The sequence below is a fragment of the Sciurus carolinensis genome, chromosome 5 (genome assembly GCF_902686445.1).
Source record: "Sciurus carolinensis chromosome 5, mSciCar1.2, whole genome shotgun sequence".
In the NCBI taxonomy this organism is placed as follows: domain Eukaryota; kingdom Metazoa; phylum Chordata; class Mammalia; order Rodentia; family Sciuridae; genus Sciurus; species Sciurus carolinensis.
Genome location: NC_062217.1, coordinates 93,713,202 through 93,735,546, shown reverse-complemented (window position 1 = coordinate 93,735,546; position 22,345 = coordinate 93,713,202). Strand labels below are relative to the sequence as shown.

Here is a 22,345-nt window from a genome sequence, read left to right as displayed (position 1 = left end):
TTAAGGACAGTGTTTTGTGAACAGAACCTCCGGTATCCCACAAGGATATGGCATGTAACCAGTGCACTCATCTGTAACACCAGTAGGTACTTTTCGTGTTGGACTTTCCCAGCGCTAACCAGGCAACGAAGGTTAAGATGACAAAATCCCCTGATAAGTGAGACTTCTTTTTAAGACAGACTTCCCTGAGAGCTTAGCATGGTTGGACAAAGAGAATGCAGCTAAATAACTTGTATCTGGAGTCCCCAGTGTTTTCTGACTGATTGCTGAATGTGACCTATCAGTTACCTCCTGGGTGGCTGAGATCAGACGATTCTTAATTGGTCACAAAATCAAGCTCTTAGGACATAAAACAAGATGAAATGGATCCTCCTTTATTGTTTTTTGTCTTAGGGACCCACAACAAATTTGTCTAAATAGACTCTGGTCTGGTGAGAGCCATGAATTCCATCTGACTGGAGGTTGGCTTCAACAGGTTTACAAAGGTCTATACCTGTGTTCTTCCTTTTGTGACACAAAAGACTGTGAAAAGGGAAAACAAAGACTTTGTCTGGCAGGAAAGAAATCAGAAAATGAAAGTACTCAAAAAAAAAAAAATCACCAGAAGTTGTATTCAGTAACTAGTTATGCAATGATTTTCTCCTGACAATCTGAATTTGGAAAGGAAAGGATAAAGAAAAAAAAAAAAATTACCTTCCATTCTTAACTAGGCACTACAGTTAAGAGATATGGGGATGCTAACCTTGGTCAAAAAAAAAAAAATCCTAAATTTTCTTTTTTAGCCTTTTATCATCTGCCTCTGAATCTCATCAGCAGGCTCTGGAGCATGTCATGTGTCCCAGTCGTTCCACATTAGGTACCAGAAACTATAGGAACTGGAAAGGTGTGATATCTTTCCTCACTTATTACATGAATCATGGTCAATACTTCTATGATAAAAGACAGGCTGACAAGAAAAGAGCATAATAAACTTATTTAATTAGAGTTATATGGCATGCGAGATTTCAAAAATAAAGAGCCCAAAACCTTGGGAGAACTGTTTTTCTGCTTGAATTTGATGAAGAATGGACACCTGTGTATAAATGTGATTGGATAAAAAGGCATGATGTAATGTTAGTAGACTAAGAAGGGGAAACCCAGCAAGACTTGTCTGTTCAGATTCTTCTTGGTCTCTCTGTGTAGTATTCCTTCCTGCTAGATATAGGGTAAGGGAAAGGAGAGAATAACCTTTCTAGGTTTTATGACTTGATTTGTAGGCCTTCTAGTTTCTATGATGTGCCTTGGGGAAGAATTCTGGTTCCTGTGACTAGCTTAGATGAGGGAAAGGGAAGGGGAACTAGAAACAGAAGAGCAGGATATCAGGGAGAGATACTTTGCTTCTGAGGTGGCTTCTGAAGCCCTCCAAGCTCTTTAGTTCAAAATACTCAGCATGGCAGAGCTTAATATCTTTGAGCCCCAATACTGAGTCCCAGTAATTTCGGTTGTTTAAAGAGAGATGTCAGGATCTCCAACTACAAAACTAAATTCTATTTAGTACTGTCAGTTTTTTCTTCATCTATTATTAAGTGGTACTATTAGATGCCTGATAATTATCTTTTTGCTGAATAGACTTTTGTCTTCTACATGAATTAATATTATGAACTATCCCTCTATCTCTGATAATCCTTCTGTCTTGAAGTCTATTTTTCTGATATAGATATATCAGCTTTCTTCTACATACTGTTTACATGATATACTTCTGAATTTCTTTTATTTTCAACCTGTTTCCCTTTATATTTGAAGTGTATCACTTGTTGAAAAAGAGTAGTTGGGATTTGCTTTCTTATTGTCTGATGATTTCTGTCTTTTAATTGGAGTGTTTTGTGCATTAACACTGAATGTAATTTTTGATAAAACTGGGTTTAAGTCTGCCATCTTGATCTCTTGCTATTTGTTTTCTGATTTTCTTCTTTCTCTTCCTCTTTTCTCCCTTCTTTTCTTCTCCTTTCTTTCTTTCCCTCTTACCTTCTTTACCTGCCTTCCTTTAGAATGATCAAATCTTTTTTAGCACTCTATCTTGATTCCTCTCTTGACAGCAGGTAATACTTCTATCTCAGGTCTGTGGTATCTTACCCTGGGTTTGAAGATAGAAAACAATCAAGTTGTACATTTTATCAGCTTGTATGAGTTACATCATCATGGTTGGAAATAGTTTTCATTGTTTTTTTAAATGAATATTTGAAAAGATGAAGGAGCTTCATAAAATTAACCTGGCAGCAACATGCATAATGATTTGAGTCATAAAAAAAATGAAAGAAGTTAAGACTAGTCAAGAGTTCAGGATAATTATACAGGCATTGGGTTTGAGATACTCACTGAGAGGTAGCAGTACTAATTGAAAAAAAATTTTTTGAAGATTAAAAGAAAAAAGCAAATGTTGAGCAAAGTTCTGAAAAGGAATTTGAAAAAAAATTGAAAGAGCATCATTATTTATTAATAGATTGATTATAGGGTACGCAGAAATCAGAGAATATAAGAGAATTTTTCTAAGTTCCTGCTCTCAGTATTAGGGGAAAGAAGTTTAGAATTGAAAAGATAAAAGTGGAGTGGAAATAGGAAATGAAGGTGATTTTATTTAGGGGTATGTTGTATTAAAGTTTCCAAAAAGAAATCAAAGTGGATATGTCCTGAAAGGTTCAGGAAAATATGGGACGAGAGTTCAGATGACTCATCAAGGTAAGATTTATGGACTTGGATTTCTTTTTCATCTAGAAAATATATGAAAGCATGTGGTTAGTGACAGCTACCTGAAGGAATGGGTTTGGGGGAAAAGAGCATTCAGTGGACAGAACATACCATGCTGTTGGGTCAGGGAGAGGGGGTGGAGACGTGTGGGTGTTGCTGGTGAATGGTGGAGCTGGAAGTCAAACATGGGAAGCACAGGAGGGGGCCAGCAATCAGGAGATAGCAGGAGAGATCTCACCTGGCTGACCTGACCATGGGATTTGTCTGTTTTGTTAGTTAGTTCCTTTAAATAATAAACTCAAGGACAAGTACTCAAAGCCTCTGCTAAGTGGTTGTGATTACCAGATTCCTTTGGAATGTTCTTCTATCTGCTTCCATCATTATCTACCTGCTTCTGGATACTTTCATTCAAGGGATATGAAATGAGAGGTTAGGCTTGTTTTTAGGCTTTTTTTTTTTTTTTTTTTTTAACTCCACTGGCATGAATTGGAAATGCAGCAAAGACATTCTTTGGCTCTTATGTCTTCCTAAAATGAAGATGCATTCTGCCTTATATTCCTGGATTTTGTAATTGTTCATGATTTTAAATAGGCTACCTTTTAAAATGAACTTTTTCAAAACTTACAACAACCTTATTAGGTAGGCTGTGCAGGGCATGAAATTTTGGCCCTGTATACTACCCATGATAGGAAAAGAAAGGCCCAAACTGTAGTCTTCATCTCTGTCTTCTAGTCTTCCTCTAGAACTCTTTGACTATTTGCAGGAATTTCTCCTGATTTGGCATTATGGTCAAGAAGATGATAATAAACTTCACCAACTCTTTGCACAGTTGGGAAAATAATTTGTAATCTGATCTGCAGAATGAAAATAAACCGAATGTATGATGTCCATAAACTTTTGGCTAACATCTCACTCAGAAATATAGAGAAATAATAGTTCAAGTGCCTTTGTGTCTATTGAGAATATTATTTACCAAAAACTAGACATGGGGAATTGCTCAAACATAGATAATTGAGTCAGAATGTAAAAATTTAAAAATAGCACCAGATCACCTACACTTTTGTTGTTTACTATACAATTTCTCCATCCCTCCCTCCCTCTCTTCCTTCCTTTCTTCCCTTTTCCTTTATTCCTTTCCCCAACCTCTTCCCCTCTTTCTTTCTCTCTTTGGGTTGGGGAGGAGCCTCTTTCAGCTACTTGCTTAGCCTCTATAATCATATAAACAATATTGACTCATTATAAATTTGGATATTTTATCCTTTTCTCCAAAGGAGTATCTACTACATTTTTTTTTACCTCCCACCTATGTGTAGAGATTTCTTAGTTCAATGTTTTCTGAACAAACTTATCAAGAAAAAAATGAAAATGTCTGCTGTCACTGATGACAAAAGATATGATCGTGACTCTTATTGATATTACATTTGGCTTCCTTTTACAATTTTGTGCATGATTGTAAATATATAATTTATATTACATAAACACATTATTTACATGGTAATTTTCATAACTTCCTTGGGCTGTGAAAATGTCACACATTTTATTTACATTTTATTGACCATGTTTGCATTTTCTTTGTTTTCATGACCAACTATGGAAATGATACCTGAAAGTATAGTCTTTGGCTCTGTTTTAAATTTCTTTTATTTGTTTGGAACATAAACTGCATACAAAGGATGTTTTCATATTTCTGGGTTTGAACTCATTTTCAATTTTTCAGGAATAAGAATTTTATACTAAATCTGTTTTGGTCTTCTAATGAATTATACTGTGCCCAAACTTTATAATGTCTATTTGAAGAATACTTTGAAGAATTTTCTATCAGTTAATTTTTTAAGAATAATTTTATAAGAGGGAGTAAGATTGAGTAAAAAAAATTGAGTAAAATCAATCCTCCCAAATTCCTAAATTGACATTTACTATCTGTGGAAAAATCAGAAGTACAAAGATTAAGCATGTAGATGCTCAAACCATGGTATAAACATTATAGATTAAGTAGGTGGGACATTCTATGTAGTAAAAATGGAAAATTATTGTTAGAAATAATGATAACAAATTCTTAACTGCTTTTACATGTTCCTATATGAGAAGAAATATTGATACAAAATATGCTGTCATATTTTACAATTCCATTGAAAGAATTGTGCCATCTCTGGTATGAAGAAGCCTAGAGATACAAAGGATAAGAACAATACAAATGCAAGCAAAGCATAGAAGGTGGTTCTTGCCTTTAAGAAGCCTGTGGAAGAGGTAGAGAGCAAGACATACACATCTGAAAGAACCACTGAATAATAGAAGATATAACAATAACCACCATTATTGAAGTCAATCATTGTTAAAATAATAGAAGATATGCTATAACAATAGCTACCATTTATCGAGTCAAACAGCATTAGATGTTTTATAGATATTGTCATCTTATTTACTACATCATTATTTATTATTTCAAGCTAACCCCATAAGTAGGTGTTACTATCGCAATCATATAGATGAGGAAATTAAGTTTCAAGGGAAGTTAAATTGACTAGTGAGAATCTCATGACTGATAATAATAATAACAGTAATTGCCAACACCAGTAGGGTGGCTTTGGTGGGAAAAAGTGATGGATATGAGAGCACTGGAGCTATGGCTGATGGCCAGTTCTGCTTCTTGTGGTTCAGAATTTGAGAGCTATATTTTTATGACTGACTTAATTTCTGAAGGACAGAAGCAGAATTTCAATCAAAACTTTTCACCAATCACTCATCATTAGCTTTTCATTACCATTGAGCAAACTGAGATTCATCAGGGAGCCATATGTAGACACTGGCCTCCACGTGCTTTCATAACAAAAGCACATTAGAGTTCCCCGTAGGGTGCTTGTAATCTGCGTATTCTGGCCAACTCTCTTCTCCATTTCTGAGCATAGTGGAGAATTAGAGTGTGAATTAATCACAAATACTATCTAAGCATGAGCATAAACTCTGGTTGAATGTCTGCTTGATGAATCTGAGAGTTCCTATTATGGGACAATGAGAAGTGTAAATAAAGGTCTCTATTATTTCTGTTAATTTTTGTTGAGAAATTGTTATCCTTGATTTTATCATCAATATACATCTGTCAATGTAAAATGCATTACTTATGGAAGCTGCCTATATGTAATCCACATACATTTGATGTGAAATATTTAAACTGTTTGAAACCAAAAAGCCAGTAAGGCAATATTCTTTTGAAAGTTTACAGTTATCTGACTTCAGTAGCTAGGAGAAAATACACACAGCCATATCCTGATATTTATCATTTGCAACCAAATCTGGGTAAGACTGTAGCAACTGTCTCCATGGTCACGCACAGTATCCTTCTGAAGAAACTTTTGAAAGACAAGGTTCTGAGTTAGGGTTGTTTGTATCTTTTTTGGCTTTCCCTGCATTACACAGATTTTTGTGTGTATGTGGTATAATAAGTAGAGAAAGAAACAAATATCAAAACAGCATTTCTCACTGGTGTTTCTAGTACAATCTAGGTCATAATATGTTTAATTGGTGTTATTCAAGCAAAAAAACATGATGACAAATAAAATTGTAAGTCATATTTATAGCATTTATATATGACTCTCTAATCATGTCATATATGAATATATACATACAAACATGTAGATTAACATGTTAATCATATATAATTTAACTTATGATTACACATGAATCCTTTGTTCCAAATATCCATGGGAGACATGTTTTACAGAACAGCAGTGTGAAATGCTGATTTAGAGTGATAGATCAATATACTCATTATTGATTATATCTATGATAATCTATATTGATTTAATGTGGGTATCTGAGACTAATTGTCTCATCTTTGAAGACTAAAAATCTCCTGGAAATTATAATATCTCCTTTTTTCTTAGTCTAATATCATTATAGATGTAGTAAGAACCAACATTATGTCAATATGGAACACAGAAAAAGGCAATATTCATCAGGAACTGTCATAGAAACAGGTCAAGGAAATGAGGACTCTTGGGGTATCATTAAGGAGAGGTACCTCAATCAGGCAGACTTACCCAACAATTATGGCTAATAGTATGAGGTTTATATAGGGCCAAGCAGGGAAGCACACCCTCATTAAGAGGTGCCTGAAAAGAAACTCTTTGGATTGGACTTTCCACTCCTTACAAAATGAGACACACTGAGACTACTCAGGCCTGGGTGTGCCACCCTTCTATATCCAGCTCCAATACCCAGAGGATTGAAACAAAGGTAGCTTTTGGGCTCTATGTCATGGCTATAGAAAGCAACCTATTCATTCTGGGGCCATCCCTTGGAGCTAGATTCCAGCTCTTCCTACAAGCAGCATACTGTACTAGTCACAAGGCTTTCTTCCCCTGCAGCATTACAAGTCCCCACAGGTTCTCCAGCTTGACCATTTCAGAAGAGAGCTGGATCTGCTCTACACAGGGCACTAAGCTCCTCTGGCCAGTAATTGTGATTTCAGAGTCACAAAATGCCAATCATTCAGCAGATACCAGGACATCTAAACTGTCAATGCCCTGAAAGAGAAGACCAACTTTAAAAAATGTCCCTCTTATCTTTCCAACAGATACAGCCCTGAATTAAAGATGTAATCAACTCCTTCCTTCCATACAAAATTTTTCATGGAATGAGTCCTGAATAATTCTGTATGTTACTTGCTAAAGTATAACCTAGAAGTGTATGTTTCTGTTCTCTCCCAGAGTAATGTTGTAAAAAGAATACACCAGATTTCATTTTGCAGAATTTCTCTTTGATGACAAATTCATTAATATTTCCTTTCCCAGGCAGACTCCAAATGTGGCAGCTTTTAGCAACAGCATGCTGGGTGCTTCTTCTTGGACCTATATATGGTTATAAAAAAGGAAGCATCACAAATCCTGAAGCTAATATGAATATTGTAAGTCATGCATTGAAAAAAAGCTAATTAAGATAAGGAATTATTAATTAGCTATGATTGGTGTGCCTGTCTAGTTTTCAGCAATTCTTCCAGTGATTAAATTTGTGCTTCCTCCTGTGTTCCTTGGTACGGATAACTAATCCAAGAGTTGTGACCTAATTTGGAGTAGCAATATTCCCTTTCCTGGTGGTTTGAGTTACCATCTAATGGTGGCTTCCTGGAGAGAAAGACTCATAAGTTCATACTGATGATCCCCGTAGAATATTCTGGAGTTCTTCCTGAGGTTTTTCATTTTTTTTTTTTAATTTTGTGAGGAATACCAGCATACGTTTTGGTTTAATAAGCTAGGATTGATGTTTGTTGCTTATAGTCCAAAGTATTTAACTTGCAATAATTCACAACAGAAGCAGAATGGAAGCACTCGGGAAACAAACAAAACGACAAATGACAAACGTCCACTACTGGTTATGCTCCATACTCCAGGGTACACAGTGCACTACTGGTGTCCTCACCCACACTCAAGCTCCTTTTAGAACTTTAGGAAGAATAAAGCTGTCAGAGTTTCTTATTTATGTCTCTCCATATCTAGCAGGTATGACTGCCAAACTCACAGTCCATGAATGTATTTCCTCAAATCTAAATTTTCCTCTTCCTCCCATGGTCAGGCCCAATCTTCTCTCCCTGATCCAAGTGCTTTTTGGCTTTTCATCCTTTCATAATGATTGTAGGAATAACAAACATTCATAGAACACTTTCTTTGTTCCGTACACTCTTACATCTATTGTAGCTAATCCTCACAACATTGTGTGAGGAGGTACTATTATTATCTCAACCTGAAAATGAGCACAGAAAGATTAAGTAACTTTCCCAGAGTAACATAGCTAATAAGAAGAGCAAGAATTCAGTGGTATATAGTCTGTCTCCAGAATCTGAATTCTTAACCTGTTTTATGTAATCCCATAAGTTATGCACACATCTATATGCTGATAGAGGCAAATGCATAGTTTTATTATAAGAACATAAGCTTTGAAATTAATTATTTCTGTAAGTAATCTTTTTTTTCTCTTCCTAGTGTATAATCTTGAACAAATTACTAATCTTCCTGAACTTCACATTTCTCAATTGTAAAATGGGTAAAATTTTATCTGAAAGGTCTCTTACAAGGATTAATGAGACAAGGCATACAAACCTTCATGCAGAAGATACCCCATAGTGCCCTCTTCCTTGTGTATCTGTGGCTGGGGCATCTCCTAAGGAACCTTCTAACAAACTCTGTTCTTTTATACTTAGCTGATCTATAAGGACTAGGTTAAAAAATTCCCTTCACCTTTGGTTTTCAGATCCACTTTGCCAATAAAAATCTTGAGCAAAACATAGGAAAAAAGGGGAGAATGAGGTCAGGTACTGCCCTAGCTTCAACCCCATGAAAATCAAATTAGACCAGGTGTCTCCCTCAATGTGGCCCTCTCTGCTCAATTATCAGCAACAAGTACTGCAGAACCCTGTGATCTTGCTCATTAGATGGCCACATAAATTTGTATCAGAACATTTTGAGAATGAACTAGTGTGCATTGGTAATTCTAGGCCAACAGGCATAATCAGGAATTGTCCTTAGCAGTCTGCAATGTAGAAACTGGCATGTAGAGTCACCCCACCCTGTCTTACCCATGCTTTTGCATGCAACCCCTTCTATAAACCCTCAAACCATCCTAATTTCTCCCAGCATATTCAGTCCCAACACAGAAACTGATGAACATGAAGTTGCAATTTAAAATACTATATTTCAATGCATGCATGAAAAGTAATAGATTATATCATGATGTTATAAATTTTTCTTTTCCTTTTCTAGAGCCAGATTATTTCTTACTGGGGTTATCCTTGTGAAAAGTATGATGTTGTCACAGAGGATGGTTATATTCTTGGAATTTATAGGATTCCTCATGGAAGAAGATGCCCAAGGAAAACTGGTATGATTTGTTGTGAAAGGAAAAACACCTAAAGCAGGGATGCCTGCTATCATCCTGATAGCAGCAGAGAAAATTTTGTTCTAAACTAGGTTGCAGTCCCTTCCATTTGAGGAGAAAAATGATCACCCCACCTCCCTATTTTATTTGTATAACTCTTTGAAGTTTTAAATCATTTTCACATGCACCATTTATTGGTCTTGTTTTCCCTCCAAGTCTTTGTACTCCTTCCAAATAAACAAAAAACAAACAACAACAAAAATAATGTGTCTCATTCCAGTAATACCAATATATGATTTTGAAAACCAGAAACCTAGAAACCATTCTGGACATCATTTTTTTTCTCAGTTCCTGTTTTGCAGTCAGTCACAAAGGACTATCAACTTCACTTTCTAAATTTCTCTCTAACCTGAAAACTTCTCAGATTTAACCACTCAACCTAGGTTTAGACATAATCTCAACTACTACAATACCCTCTAACTGGCAATCACTGCTGCTTGTGATCACTTCTCTACTCAAGTCAGTGTGATATTACTTTTTTGAAGTAAATTTGACCCTACTAATTCTTTATTTAAATTTAATTAAAGGGTCTTTTCTATCTCCCTACAATGCAGGTTACTATCTGTAGGGAAAACAACAACAACAATAACAACAACAATCCTTTTGGTAGAAATTGTTTACTTTTTCTCTCACTTCCTCAGCCCCTTTTCTTCTTTGGCATGTTGTAGAACAAAACTTGTCATTATCAGTAGGATTAAGGAAAGTCTAGATTTTTAAAAAGAGAGGGGAATAATGATGCCTCTTACTTTATAGAGTCAACTATTTGCCAGAATAACTCTATTGCCTTTATAAATACTCATGAGAGTATTTTAAATCTTTACATCCTTTAAATGACTTTGGATTTATGTCATTTCTGCTACATAGCTGCTAAAATGTACCCAATAGAAATCTCTACAACAAACGGCTGCCCGAGGGCTTAGATCGGAAAGAGATATGAGCTATGACAGCTACTTGGCATGTCTGGACTTTGGCAGTGCTAGTAACACTCTTTCCCTTCTCTCCAAAACGTGACTAGTTGGACATGAACCCTTAGTTTCATGTTTTAAGAAGGCTGACTTTCTGAGAGTCAAGTTAGCATACTCTGAGGACATCAGTCTAGTTCCACAAGTGACTTGACACAGTGTTTTGAGGTACCAATATGGCATCACAAATCATTTATAAAGAAGAGAGCCATGTGTGGTGGCATATGCCTATAATCCCAGTGGCTTGGGAGGCTGAGGCAGAAGGATTCCAAGTTCAAAGTCAGCTTCAGCAATTTAGCGAGGCCCTAAGCAACTTAGTGAAAAGACAAAAATTAAAAGGGCTGGGGATGTAGCTCAGTGGTTAAGTGCCCCTGGGGGTTCAATCTCTGATTAAAGAGAGAGAGAGAGAGAGAGAGAGAGAGAGAGAGAGAGAGAGAGAGAGAGAGAGAGAAAGACAGAAAGAGAGAGATTCTAATTATTTAGTTATTTCTTCTTCCCTCACTGTTTTTCAACACCACTTTCACACTTTCCCCATCCCCCTCCTCCTTGTTTTCTGTCCCTTTTATCTTTCTTTCTTTCTTTCTTTCTTTTTTTTTTTTTTTTGGTGGTAATGAGGAATAAACCCAGGGACACCACCAGTGGGCTATATCCTCATTCTTTTCATGTTTTATTTTTTAAAATTATTTATTTATTTTTAAATTTTTTACAGATTGCATTTTGATTCATTGTACACAAATGGAGTACATCATTTCATTTCTATGGTTGTACACGATGTAGATTCATACCATTGGTGTAATCATACATGTACATAGGGTAATGATGTCTGTCTCATTCCACCATTTTTCATACCCCCCATTTCCTTCTACATAATCTAAAGTTCCTCCATTCTTCTCTCACTCCCCACCCCCCACCCCCATTATATATCATTCTCCACTTATCAGGGAAAACATTTGGCCTTTGGTTTTTTGGGATTGGTTTATTTCACTTAGCATGATATTCTCCATTTTCATCCATTTATTTGCAAATGCCATAATATTATTCTTCTTTATGGCTGAATAATATTCCATTGTGTATATATACCAAAGTTTCTTTATCCATTCATCTGTCAAAGGGCATCTAGGTTGGTTCCACAATCTAGCTACTGTGAACTGAACTGCTATAAACATTGATGTGACTGTGTTATGGAGTATATTAAGTCCTTTGGGTATAAACCGAGGAGTGGGATAACTGGGTCAAAAGGTGGGTCCATTCCAAGTTTTATTTTGAGACATGGTCTCACAAAGTTGCCCAGGCTGGCCTCAAACTTGCAATCTGAGTAGCTGGGATCACAGGCATCTTTTCTCTTTCTTGGTTAAAATGTTTCAATTTTAAATTGGGAGTAGTATTTTTAACAATTTTTCATCGTGTGAAATTCTTCTTAAGGCCTTGCATTTCGCTTTCTAACAATGCAAATAGAATGAAGCAGTGCCTATAGAATCTGCATAGTGCCTGGCATTCAGAAAATATTCTATGAATGGTGTTTTTGGTATCATTTTTATTATTTCAAGAAAACCTTAAAAAAGCTTTTTGATATTTTTTGAGAAATAAAATGCTATTAATATAAAAGTATTAGAGTTAATATTTGTTGTGCTGAAAAGTATGTATTTTAATTATCATCTTATCACTACCTTACAAGATAGTTTCTGTTATCATTCCCCATTATACAGATAAGTTAACTGATCCACAAAGGGTTGAATACATAGTAAAATGGATTTTGAATCAGAGCAATTTGACTTTAGTACTTACACAGCATTATACATAATCTCCATTTTATAAATGATAAGACATAGAGAAGATAAATCACTTGCCCAGCAAATCGTTAGGAAAACCCTAACCTCTCTTCTATACTTTAGGAAGTTGGGAAAGAGAATTTTCATGTAGACACTGAGGAAGTTCAAACATGAAAATCTCGTTGCCTGTGTCTTGCAGCTCCTAAGCCAGTAGTGTATTTGCAGCATGGCTTAATTGCATCTGCCAGTGACTGGATCTGTAACCTCCCCAACAACAGCTTGGCTTTCCTTCTGGCAGATAATGGTTATGATGTATGGTTGGGAAACAGTCGAGGAAACACCTGGTCCCGAAAACACCTGAAATTGTCACCCAAATCCCCAGAATACTGGGCTTTTAGGTAAGGAGAAGCCTGCAAATGAATAAAGGGTGTGCTTTGCTCATTTATATGAAAGAATGCCTGTTGATTTTTCCTTTGGTTTCAATACATCCAATGGAATCCATAAGAAGGAAAAAAAACTTTCTTCCTCTGTCCATAAATGTCCTTGTTATTGTATTGCTGTTTGTTTTTTACCCCCACCTCTTCCTTCCTGGTGTCTGTGTGTGTGTGTGGATATGTTCAGGGGTATGTGTGTGCACCTGTGCCTCCTGATCACAGAACAGTTCAATAGCAAAGAGTTGTCAGCAACAGTGCCTGGGGGTGCTGTCTGCTTCAGAAGTCTGACCTGCTTCCTCACAGGGACAAACCCATGCACTTGCATAGGAGCTAAGAACCATGCCTTGGAGGTCACTAAAGCCAGTTGTTCCTTGGCCTCATTCCTGCCTTCCTTCTGGAAACCAGTTGGCATTTCCTAATTCCACACCACAGGGTGGTTGTGTCATTGCATTATTGCAAGTGACAAGATGATTCCCTAGGTGAATGTTTCCCAAGCTATACACAGGATCCAGGAGCACCTGAGACCACAAAGTTGCAGATCACCAGGATTCTTCCTGGATATCTGATTCAGACCAGTCTGGGCTAAGGTCTGTGAATCTGTTCAATTTATTCTTCTGATTTTTAGATGAGCATTCCAAATAATTGTTGTTGATTGTTTTGTTTGTTTTGTTTTCTGGTAAATCTGATATGAGATTAAATGAAATAGAACTAGCTTTATAGGAAAATCTTTAGTAGACTTATAAATTAAATTTTTTCTGATTCCTGTTTCTTAAAAATGTCTCTTCAAATCAAAGCAACATCCTGAAATGTTGTTCAAATGTGTAACATCACACATTAACTCTATTCTCATTTTTTATAAAGTAGAGTATATATGTCTACAATGAATAATGTTAAATACTGCAGGCCTAACAATGAGATGTCTTTTCTAATTTTCTTCTTCTTCTTTTTTTTTTTTGGCAGTTTGGATGAGATGGCTAAATATGACCTTCCAGCCACAATTAATCTCATCATAGAGAAAACTGGACAGGAGCAGCTCTACTATGTGGGCCACTCTCAGGGTACCACCATAGGTGAGTGATCGGAGAATATTGGGGCTTCTTCCATTGGACAGGATCAGTATCTCTCTGTAGAGTCTCTAGTTTGGGAACTTTAAACAGGAAACAATATGCTCTGACTGTTTTCTGAAAAGTGAATAAAACAAGGATGACAATAAGGAACTTTTTCTCCAACATTGAATTTTGGAGGTAGGCCTGAAAGAGAAAATTAATTTGTTTATTAATTTATGTGCCCACTGAATTTTTGTGAGAATTTGGGTTACATGCTAGGAAAGCAGAGATAAATCTGGTATCCATCCTCCTTTGAGGATCTCACAGTCTAGAAAAGAAAGCAGACACTTTACAATCGATGTGGCTTCTGCCTGCCAAGGGAGCATGGGTAGGCCAGGGGTGGGCAGGACCATATGGGTGGAGCCATGAGATATCTCTGTCCTCTCACTGTCTATTTCTCTCATTGGAAACTACAAACACCTGAGACCAATATCTGTAATTTACAAAGAGTTGAATTTAAGGTTTTCTTCCAATGTTGAGAGTGCTAAGTAATACCTTAAGTTTTATATATTAAAAAAAATCCTTAAAGGATGATTCATATATAAAATGTTGACTTATCCATTTACATATATTCATATATATGCATATGTATTACATATATGAATCATTCTCTAAGGATTTAATTATCTTCTTTTATAGATTGAGTAAACTGAGACTCATACTGGAGAGGTAACTTTACACAGCTAGTGAATGCGAAGCCAAGTTTATAGTGTACATAAACTTTATAGTGTGACTTTGACACCAAACCATAGTCAGGCTGGAATGGTCCTTGGATTTAACCAGACTCCACAGAGGATGTTTGAACCTTCTCTTCCACTTCCATATAAGTAGACCTATACTCCCCAGGGATAAAAGAACTCACTTTATTCTGAAATAGTCATGTGTACCTTTGAGAAACTTAGAAATTCCTCCCCCTAAATGGTTATTACTCTGAGTTGTTTTTTGTTTTGTTTTGTTTTTAATGTGGCTACTCTTGCAAAATGAAGAAGAAATTGTTTTCAACCTGTGAACTAGTATCTCCTTCACTTCCAGCTTTCATAGCCTTCTCCACGAATCCAGAATTGGCTAAGCGGATTAAGATTTTTTTTGCACTGGCACCAGTTGTCACAGTGAAGTACACCCAAAGTCCTATAAAAAAATTAACAACTCTTTCCAGGGGAACCATCAAGGTATGTCACTTCCCAAATAAAAATCTGAAATAACTATCTGTTTCTACTGATTTCAAAAGAAGACAAATGACATTTTGCAAACATCTGAGAATATAATAGGTGTCCAAGGTATCCTTGTAGGTTTACTGATAAAATACACATTTATTATCAGGGTTCAAGGAGCTCATGTTGAAGCCATTCTGCCCTGGTGTCTTCATCTATGTCTAGATGTTTCTCTCACATGTCATCTCTCAATCACAGCATAAGTGAGAGCTGATTTGATTGATTGGTTGGTTGGTTTGAGGGACTTCTATACTGTCTTCCATACTGGCTGTACTAATTTACATTCCCACCAACCATGTGTGAGGAGATACTTTACCCCCAAATCCTCACTAGCACTCGCCATCTTTGTCCTTTTGGTAATAGTTATTCTAGCTGAAGTAAAATGATAACTCATTGTGGTTTTGATTTCCATTTCCCTGAAGATTAGTGATGTTGACCATTTGCATATCTTCTTTTAAGAAATGTCTAATGCCCATTTTAAAATGAGATTATTTTCTATTGACTTGTTTTTCTTATATGTTCTGGATGTTAAGTTTTCAGATATTGCTCTTATTCTGTTGGTTGTCTTTTCACTCTGTTGATTGTTTCCTTTGCTGTGCAGAATCTACTTAGTTTGTTGTAATCCCATGTGTCCATTTTTTTCCTGTGCCTTTGGGCATTATATACATAAAAAAATTCTTGCACGTTCCAATGTCCTAAAGCATTTTCTCTATTCTTCCTTTTATGAGTTTCAGGTCTCGCATTTAAGTTTTTATCCATTCTGAGTTGATTTTTTTTTATGGTGAGAAATAGAGGTCTAGCTGTACTCTTCTGCATGTGGATATCCAATTCTCACAGCACCATTTATTGAAGAAGCTGTCCTTTCCTTAATGTGTGTTCTTAGCACCTTCGTTGAGATTAGTTTGCTATGGATTTGTGGGTTTACTTCTAGGCTTCATACCAATATCATGCAGTTTTGATTAAGATACTTTTATAATATATTTTGAAATCTGATAGAATAATGCCTCTTGCTTTATTCTTTTTGCTCAAGATTATTTGGAACATTACCTTGCTGTGGAGGAAAGATTGTAAAAAAAAAAAAAAATGCCTTTGAGAGAGTTTCTTACCTTTTTAATTGTTTTTTCTTTCTAGTGGTCTTTGTAAGAGTGTAGAAGCATTCCTTCTTTGATAATGTTATTTCAGGAGACATGTGAAAACTTTTTAGGATTTTTCTCAAAGTTTTGGAAAGCTATTAGCCAGGATCATGGTGTAATAAGACAAAATGTTTTTCCTTTAAAAAAATTTAAGTGCGTGTGTAGAATTAAGAAGCTGTTGTATATTCATGATTTAATAAAATATTTCTAAAGGAGAAAAAAGATTACTTTGACTATTTGGTTTTCTGTGTTTCCATATGAACTTTAAAATATTTCCTACTTTTATGAAGAATGTCCTCGGTATTTTGATAAGGATTGCATTAAATTTGCGGATCTCTTTGGGTAGTGTGTAAACATTAACAATATTGATTCTTCCAATCCATAAACACAAAATATCTATTTTTTTTTTTTTTGGTGTCCTGTTCAATTGCTTTCATCAGTGTTTTGTAGTTTTCACTGTAGGTATCTTTTAGCTCTTTTGTTAAAAGTATTGTAAGACATTTTATTTTTTGTAGCTATTTAAAAGGAATTGCCATCTTTATTTCTTTTTTTAGATAATTCTCTATTTGCAGGTAGAAACACTACTGGTTTTTGCATGTTAACCATGTATCCTGCAACTTTGTTGAATTCATTTATTAGTTCCAATAGGTTTTTGGTGGACTCTTGGTTAGTGTTTTCTTTATGTAAGATTCTGTCATCTGCAAACCATGATAATTTAAATTTGTCCTTAAAGTATTGGATACCTTTTATTTTTTTCTTTTAACTCATTGCACTACTATATTGAATTAAAATGGTGACAGTAAATACCCTTTTCTTGTTTAAGATCTTAGAGAGAAAACTCTCAGTTTTCCGACTTAGCATGATGTTAGCCATGGGCTTTTAACATATGGTTTTTATTATATTGAAGTATGTTCTTTCTATACCTAATTTGTTCAAAGTTTTTATCATGAAGTGAGGTGGAATTTTATCAAATGCTTTTTCTCTATCTATTGAGATGATCATATAATTTTTAGCCTTCATTTTGTTGATGTGGTATGTCATGTTTATTGATTTGGATAATGGTGAATCATCTTTACATCCCTGGGATGGCTTCCATTTGATCATGGTGACTAACATTTCACATGTGCTGTTAGGTTTGGTTTGCTAGTATTTTGTTAAAGATTTTTCCATCTGCTTATCAGGGATATCAGTCTTTAGCTTTCTGTTTTTGTTGTTTCCTTGTCTGGTTTTGGTATCAGGGTAACGCTGGCCTCATAGAATGAGATTGAAAAAAGCATCTAGTACTGCACCTTTCTTTGGAGACATTTTATTGGTGATTCTTGTTACTTTTTATTGCTCTGCTCAGGTTTTTATTTTCTTAACAATTCAGTCCTGGCAAGGTGTCCGTGTCCAAGATTTTGTCCATTTCTTCTAGGTTATCAAATTTGTTGTCATATACTTGCTCATCATAATCTCTTACGATCCTTGCTTTTCTGTGGTGACTGCTGAAATGACTCCTTTTTGAATCTGATTTTTATGAGTTTTCTCGTTTTTCTTAGTTTGTCTAGGTGAAATTTCATCAAGTTTGTTTATGCTTTTAAAAAACTAGATCTTCATTTCATTTATCTTTTATGTTATGTTCTTTTTAAGTTTCTATTTCAGTTATTTCTGCTGTGATTTTTATTATTTCTTTTCTCCTACTAATTTTAAACCTGGTTTGCTCTTTTTTTTTTTTTTCCCTAGTTTTTTTGTGGTGCAACAATAGCTTGTTCATTAGAGATCTTTCTGTTCTTTTGATGTAGGCATTGATTACTATAGACTTACCCTCGGTACTTGTTTTGCTCTATCTTACAGGTTTTGATTTGTTGTGCTTCCATTATCCTTTGTTTCAAGAAATTTTTTAATTATATTCTTGATTTCTTTCTTGATCAATGATAGTTAAGGAATAAGTTATTTAATTTCCATGTTGAGATTTATTTTGTGGCCTACCATATGATTTATTCTAAGAATGTTTCAAGTAGTATATTTCTTTTTATATATACCATTAGTTATTTTGATTGTTCATTTGTTTCTATTAAGTTCAACTCACATAAGGCACAGGCACAAGAATTTGAGTCAGACAGAACTATGTTCACATTCTGCCTCTACCCTTCATGACAGTGGACAGGTTATTTAACCATTCTAAAGTTTACTTTTCACATTTATAAAATGGGTAGAATTTGTCAAGTTGGGATAGCCACTGACATAATATATGTTTAGGCATCATACCTGGTCTATTAATTGGTGCTTATTAATTATTATTTAGTATTATTAATTGTACTAGTCAAGCTTATTTTAGATTCAAATTCAGAGTACTTTGTGTTACAAATCTCCTAATCATCCCCCTTTCTCTTTTTTCCACTCCCCGTTCTGCCCCTAAGGATTTATATCTGTATGTTCTTGTCTCCCTACTTTTTTTGTTTATAGCTTTCTTTGATCCTTTGCTCTTTATACTTGCTTTATAACTAAGGGGTTTTAGTACTATCTTCATCTCTTAAAAGAAGAACCTAAGGCTAAGAAAGCCTAAGCAACCTGTCTCAAGTCACCCAGCTAATGGGATGACAGAGCCAAAACTTGAACACAGATTTAATCAGGCAACTCAAGGATAGATTCAAACTAAAAAGCTTTCTCTCAGCAAAGGAAACTATCAGCAATGTGAAGAGAGAGCCTACAGAGTGGGAGAATATCTTTGCCAACCATACTTCAGATAGAGCGCTAATTTCCAGAATCTATAAAGAACTCAAAAAACTCTACACGAAGAATAAAAATAATCCAATCAACAAATGGGCTAAGGAAATGAACAGACACTTCACAGAAGAAGATGTACAAGCAATCAACAGATACATGAAAAAATGTTCAACATCCCTAGTAATAAGGGAAATGCAAATCAAAACTACCCTAAGGGGCGATCCAAGATGGCGGAGTAGAGGGGGACTGCATCCCCAGTCGCTCCAGAACCCAGGTGTTAAGAAGGGGAGGCATTGAGAGACTCGGACCAAAATAGAGCCACGGGTAAGTCCGCCCACTGGGTAAAGCACGGCCCGGGTGGCAGGCCCAGATAGAGGTGGCTTATCGGAGCCAGGCAGGGCAGCTAGAGTCTTTCACAGGCAGCCCTGCGCACTCTGGCGCTGGGCCCCTCCCACACAGCCAGCTTCTCCAGGTTCTCGGAGCAGGCCCCCTACTGAGAGCCTTTCTGATCAGAACAAGCTCCAAGTCCCGGAGCCAGCGCGGCATACTCTGGCCCGCAAGCGGCTTCAGGGAACAGGACAGGGCAGCCAGCGACCTCCCCAAGCAGCCTTGACTCCTGAGGTGGGAGGTGTCTTTCAAGGCTAGCTTCTCGGAACAGACCGCCCAGTGAGAGACTTTCTACATAGAGCTAGCCACAAGTCCCTGAGCCAACGGAGAGCTTTGATCCACAAGCAGCCTCTGGGATCAAGGCAGGGCAGCCAGAGACTTCTTCAGGTGGCTCTGTCCACTCCAGCTGCAGGCTCTTTCCATGGGGCGATCCAAGATGGTGACCTAGAGGGTGACTGCATCTCCAGTTGCTCCAGAACCCAGGACTCAAGAAGGGGAGGCATTGAGAGACTTGGACAAAAATAGAGTCACGGGGTGAGTCTCCCCCACTGGGCGAAACTTGGCCTGGGCGCCAGGAACAGATAGAGGTGGCTTATCAGAGCAGGGCAGGGCAGCTAGAGTCTTCCCAAGGTAGCCTTCCACACTCCGGCAGTGGGCTCCCCCAACACGGCCAGCTGCACGGTGCAGGCCCCCAGTGAGAGCCTTTCCGCACAGAGCCAGCTCCAAGCCCTGGAACAAGTAGGGGCTAGGGGCAGCTTTCTTCGGAAGCACTGCATTATCAAGTTCCTCCAGACTTCAGGCTGAAGGCTGGGAGGTGATACACTGGAAATCTACCAGGACACTATAAGCCAATAGAGGAAATCTGCAATATCTCAGATTCCCACTGACAGCTGACCAATATGAGAAAACAAGGGAAGAAAATGTCCCAAACAAACCTACATCAATAAAACCCAATGACAGCACAGCAGAAGAAATGTCAGAAAGGGAGTTCAGAATGTACATAATTAAAATAATCAGGGAAGCAAATGAGAAGATGAAAGAGCAAATGCAGCCATTGAATAATCACACCAATCAATAGTTAAAAGACCAAATATGGGAAGCAAGAGATCATTTCAATAAAGAGTTAGAGATACTGAAAAAAAAAAAACCAAACTGAAATACTTGAAATGAAGGAAACAATAAACCAAGTTAAAAACTCCATAGAAAGCATAACCAATAGGATAGAACACCTGGAAGACAGAACCTCAGACATTGAAGACAAATTATTTAATCCTGAAAACAAAGTTGGCCAAACAGAGAAGATGGTAAGAAATCATGAACAGATTCTACAAGAATTATGGGATATCATGAAAAGGCCAAATTTAAGAATTATTGGGATTGAGGAAGGCTTAGAGAAACAAACCAAAGGAATGAACAATCTATTCAATGAAATAATAACAGAAAATTTCCCAAATCTGAAGAACGAAATGGAAAACCAAGTACAAGAGGCTTATAGAACTCCAAACATACAAAATTACAACAGACCCACACCAAGGCACATTATTATGAAAATACCTAACATACAAAATAAAGACAGAATTTTAAAGGCCGCGAGAGAAAAGAATCAAATTACATTCAGAGGGAAACCAATAAGAATATCAGCAGATTTTTCAATCCAGACCCTAAAAGCTAGAAGGGCCTGGAACAACATTTACCAAACCCTGAAAGAAAATGGATGCCAACCAAGAATCTTATACCCAGCAAAACTTACCTTCAAATTTGACGATAAATTAAGATCCTCCATGATAAACAAAAGCTAAAGGAATTTACAAAAAGAAAGCCAGCATTACAGAACATTCTCAGCAAAATATTCCATGAGGAAGAGATGAAAAACAACGATGCAAATCAGCAACAGGAGGCGCTAGCCTAAAGGAATAGCCAAATAGAGGAGAAACCAAATCATGTCAAAAAACAAATATGAGTCAAATGACTGGGAATACAAATCATATCACAATAATAACCCTGAATGTTAATGGACTGAACTCATCAATCAAAAGACATAGACTGGCAGATTGGATTAAAAAGAAAAATCCAACAATATGCTGCCTGCAAGAGACTCATCTCATAGAAAGAGATACCCATAGACTAAAGGTGAAAGGATGGGGAAAAACATACCATGCACACAGACACAGCAAAAAAGCTGGAGTATCCATCCTCATTTCAGATAATGTGGACTTCAAGCCAAAACTAGTCAGAAGGTATAAAGAAGGGCATTACATGCTGCTTAAGGGAAGCATAAATCAGCAAGAGATAACAATCATAAATATCTATGCCCCGAACAGTGGCTCATCCACGTACGTCAAACAAATCCTTCTCAATTCCAGAAATCAAATAGACCACAACACAGTAATACTAGGCGATTTTAACACACCTCTCTCACCACTGGATAGATCGTCCAAACAAAAATTGAATAAAGAAACCATAGATCTCAATAACACAATCAACAATTTAGACTTAACGGACATATATAGAATATTCCATCCAACAAAGAACGAATACACTTTCTTCTCAGCAGCACATGGATCCTTCTCCAAAATAGACCATATTTTATGCCACAAAGCTACTGTTAGCAAATACAAGAAGATAGAGATACTACCTTGTACTCTATCAGATCATAATGGATTGAAATTAGAAATAAATGACAGAATAAAAAACAGAAACTTCTTCAATACCTGGAGATTAAATAATATACTATTATATGATGAATGGATAACAGAAGACATTAGGAGGGAAATAAAAAAATTCTTAGAAGTAAACGAGAACAAAGACACATCATATCAAAATCTCTGGGACACTATGAAAGCAGTACTTAGAGGAAGATTTATTTCATGGGGCGCATTCAAAAAAAGAAGTAGAAATCAACAAATAAATGTCTTAACACTACAGCTCAAAGCACTAGAAAAAGAAGAGCAGACCAATACCAAAAGTAGTAGAAGACAGGAAATAG

At 36.4% G+C, this 22,345-nt stretch overlaps 1 protein-coding gene across 1 annotated transcript in view; it reads left to right on the top strand.

Annotated features, from left to right (window-relative positions):
* Window positions 1-22,345, top strand: part of Lipk (lipase family member K) — a 46,452-nt gene that overhangs the window by 4,592 nt on the left and 19,515 nt on the right. The window contains exons 2-6 of the mRNA XM_047553564.1: window positions 7,515-7,627; window positions 9,477-9,594; window positions 12,582-12,780; window positions 13,777-13,886; window positions 14,955-15,091. Coding sequence (XP_047409520.1) covers window positions 7,526-7,627; window positions 9,477-9,594; window positions 12,582-12,780; window positions 13,777-13,886; window positions 14,955-15,091 — 666 coding nt within the window. The 5' untranslated portion in view covers window positions 7,515-7,525. The remainder of the gene's footprint in view (window positions 1-7,514; window positions 7,628-9,476; window positions 9,595-12,581; window positions 12,781-13,776; window positions 13,887-14,954; window positions 15,092-22,345) is intronic.